Source organism: Electrona antarctica (genome assembly GCF_951216825.1).
Source record: "Electrona antarctica genome assembly, chromosome: 8".
Classification (NCBI taxonomy): domain Eukaryota; kingdom Metazoa; phylum Chordata; class Actinopteri; order Myctophiformes; family Myctophidae; genus Electrona; species Electrona antarctica.
The window spans coordinates 29,957,477-29,961,537 of NC_136789.1; the positions used below are offsets into that span (position 1 = coordinate 29,957,477).

At 46.0% G+C, this 4,061-nt stretch overlaps 1 protein-coding gene across 1 annotated transcript; it reads left to right on the forward strand.

Moving 5' to 3' along the window:
• Positions 1 to 2,966: 2,966 nt before the first annotated feature.
• On the forward strand, positions 2,967 to 3,843 carry bhlha9 (basic helix-loop-helix family, member a9; the record flags this gene model as incomplete). Its single annotated transcript, XM_079507268.1, has 1 exon — positions 2,967 to 3,843. The coding sequence occupies one exon, from the start codon at positions 2,967 to 2,969 to the stop codon at positions 3,813 to 3,815; it is 849 nt and encodes a 282-aa protein (XP_079363394.1). The 3' UTR covers positions 3,816 to 3,843.
• Positions 3,844 to 4,061: the final 218 nt, after the last annotated feature.

Genomic DNA, 4,061 nt, shown 5'->3' on the forward strand with positions numbered 1-4,061 from the left:
GCTATACGATTTACTTACTGATTCAAAAGTTAGATATGGTTACGCTAAATCTCCTCCATCTCAGGTCAATAGCAGGACGAGTTAAAACCCTAGACTGTAATTGGTCTAAATGTTGGCGTCTCTCAGACGCAACATAATAAAACGGAGAGGGGAGGAAGGAAGCAATGCTTCTCAACGACCCCCAGTTCACGGTTTGAGGGCCTGTACCTACCCTCTAGTTACCTGACCCATTGCACTTGGCCAGAAGCTTAGCTAAAGGTGAGCGCAGTAATCACCTTTCACTGCCTTTCAGTGTCTGACAGTGGTGGAAAGTAACTAAGTACTTTTACTTAAGTACTGTACTTTAGGAATTTGTACTTTACTTGAGTATTTCCAATATCCAGTACTTTTACTTCTACTCCACTACATCTTAGAGCCGAAATTTGTACTTTTACTTCACTACAATTATTTGAAAACTTTAGTTACTTTGGCGATTTAAATTTTGATTAGAAAACATACATTAACCACTGCAACCCTATACATTTCGGCCATTTGAAAATAGACGATCTACAAGCTCACAATGCGTCGCAACGCGACGCATTGTGAGCTTGTAGATCTGCTATTTTCAATAGATTTTGTACACATTTTGAACTTGTGAAATGGCACATTCTGCACAATGAGTACTTTTACTTTTAGTACTTTAAGTACATTTTGATGCCGATACTTTTGTACTTTTACTCAAGTACATTTTCAATTCCGTACTTTTACTTGTAACGAAGTAGTTCTAAATTGCAGTATTGGTACTTTTACTTAAGTAAAACAATTGAGTACTTTTTCCACCACTGGTGTCTGACATGTAGACCGCTGTGTGTCGCACGCAAAACTTTCCTATGCCCCATCAAATGGTTCATGTAGAGGCAATTCATGTAGGACCTTGATCACCTCCTTCTAAAACCTTAATATGGAACGATAATCTGAAAAACAATCATTTTATAAATGTATGTAGATTTCCCCCCAAAACAGTAATTTTACACAAACAACATATATGAGGGTTCGATGACCTAAAGCAGCAATTGCAAGTTTTTCTTTCTTTTTTTTCCTTCTTCTTCTTCTTCCCCCCCCCCCCCCCCCCCCTTCTTGCTTTGAAGTCCACGGCCTGCTCCGCTCTTGTCCTCAGGTGCTGCCCAGGCCTGATTTATGGGGACGGGTTCCAGGGAAGCTACCTTAAATTACATGGCCCTTAAACCATGAGCAGAGAGAGAAAGAGAGAGAGAGAGAGACAGGGAGAGAGAGAATGGCCACTCTGGGAGACAGCTAATTGCAAAGGACAAATGTAACCTGTGGCAGATAAGAAGGTTTCCTTTCCCCCGTCTTTAGACCTGAGAAAAAAGGGGAAACAAACTGTTAACACCGATCAGGCTGATCGGATAAATGTTCAATTTGTCACGGATGTCCAGAAGACAAATATTCATTTTCCTTTTCAGATGATTATGACAAAGACCCTTATAATGCTCACGTCAGGTCAACGTGAGAGAGGAACATGTACACACTGCACAGTAGGGCATTCACTTCTAGTCATTTTTACTAGTTGCCTAGTTGCCTAGTTTACTAGTCGACTAGTCGACTAGTTGTTTAACTACCTATTATGTAAAAAAATAAAATATATTTTTTTTAATAAATATTTGTACATTGAAAAACTGTGTACATGTTGACTATAACTATAATCTACCTGATCTTGAGGCCTACAAAATCGGGAAAAAAATAAAAAAAATAAACTTTTATTTTTTATTTTTTTTTATCAACTAGTCAACTAGTACCAACAAGGTCGACTAGTGGATTTACTAGTCGACTAGTAAACTAGTCGACTAGTTGCTTAATGCCCTACTGCACAGCACACGTTAACAGAAGGCAGGCCCAGCAGTAATATCATTTCTTTGGTGAAAGATATTACAACACATTGAGTACAGGTTTAATGCAAGACAAATATTTGGCCATGGTGGAATTGAACTTTCAGACACAAAATGCTGCTAATGCAGGTGTTAAGAAAACTTCAAAGACTTCAACTTGTGTATAAAGCTATGTTAACCCATTTTGGGCGGGAACCCCTTTTGGTGTTTTAAACATTGTAGGTCTGCTATTTTTGAAAAATCGTTATAATGTGGCGCAAATCATTGAATATATATTTCAGAGCGAACATTTTTAACTAAAATATTGGCTTCTGGGCGGTCCCTGGAACTACATGTTTTGAGATGGGGGGTCTGTGGCCCAATAGAGATAATTCTGGGGGTCCTTGACATGAAAAAGGTTGAGCACCACTGACATAGAAATATGGGTTTTTCAGAAAAATGTTAGGATTTTGAAGCCTTTTTTTTTAATCGACCTCAGTCCAAAACGGGTTAAGGGTATACTTGTCAGTTGTCATTCCCAAATAATTAGTACGGTTTTGCTCATGTATTATACAGAGACAGAGTGTTGAAACACTCAACAGATCCTGTAAGTAAGGGATGGATGGGAGTGTCAGAGGAGGAGGAGGAGGAGGAGGAGGAGGAGGTGACAGTGCCATTTGCCTGTAGGGCAACCATAAACTTACAGAGAGAGAGAGAGAGAGAGAGAGAGAGAGTACCATGCCATTCCTCACAGGCGATTGCACCATGTGACTGCAGGAGCTTTAAAAAGCAGGCTAACCTGTCTAGAGGAGGTACAAGCAATCACAGGGCAACCAGAGCAGTGAGTAAGACGAGGAGTCGAGGACACACCAGGGCTGTCGGCGCAGCAGCAGATACCGACAGCCCCACAACGATACAGTACCGACTACAGTAAGGGTGTATTGGAAGGGGAGGTCTGGCAAGGTGTACATTCTGCAAAGTCAACCACAACTTCGTACGAAAGAGGTCGCATTGAGACCGCAACACCTTGTGAGTCGAGTAACTTGCGCCGTTCTTTGCCGAGAAGTGTCTCTACGCGTTATTTGCACAGCCCGTTTGACGATGAGCTGCAGCAGTGTGGCGGGATCGGAGTTCTCTGAGGAAGAGCTCGAGCTCGGCGAGCTGAGCCAGGTCAGCGGAGGAGAGGAGGACGAGACCTCGGTCAGCAGCCCCAGCGAGCCGGAGGAAGGACAGACCAAGAAACGCAGCCGCCCCGTCCGGTCCAAGGCTCGGCGAGTGGCCGCCAACGTCCGCGAGAGGAAGCGCATCATGGACTACAACCAGGCCTTCAACGCGCTGCGCATCGCGCTCAACCACGACCTCAGTGGCAAGAGGCTTTCCAAGATCGCCACGCTGCAGAGGGCCATCAACCGCATCTCGGCGCTCTCGGTGTTCCTGAGCTCCAACCCGCCCGGGAAGCCGTGCAGCCACCGGGAGTGTAACCGCTCTGCCACGGGAGCGACTGGTCTGGGAGCGTCCAGGCTGGAGCAGACCAGGGTGGCGGTGCCTCGTCTGGAGCCCCAGGTTTACGTCCCCTGGCACGCGTCCATCTCTCACCCCATGCAGCCGCAGCAGAACCCGCACCTCCAGAGACTGCCCGCGGAGCCACACGTCTACGTGGACAGCTTAGGCTCTTCTTGCCCCCCGTCTCCACACTACCCTTGCTACCCCTCCGAGGGGCAGATTTACGTGCCGCACGGACACTGCAGCAGCCCCCCTGAACATTCGCCGAGCCCACTCCGATACCCTCAGGTGGGCGAAGGGCTGGGCTATCAGCCGGGGATGTGGGGTTCCTGCGCCCAAGGCTACATGGACACTTTTGTGGACACTGCTCCTCCAGCTCTGGGTCTCCCCTGGCAGGTGAGCTACCTGCAGGAGCCAGGATACCAGCACGGCCTCCCTCTGCTCTGACACGGCATGCGATAAGACACTGAACACTGTCAAATGATCTGACACGGCATGCAATAAGACACTGACTGCACACTGTCGCATGATCTCAATAAGACACTGCAAACTGTCAAATGATCTCAGGGAGAAGAATGATTTGAGGTTGTTGCACAATTGCAATGAATCAGTGTTACTGAACCACGGTTCCCTCTTCTTCAAGAAGAGACACGTGGAAATAAGCATTTACCAAAAAATACAAGTGCAATGTTG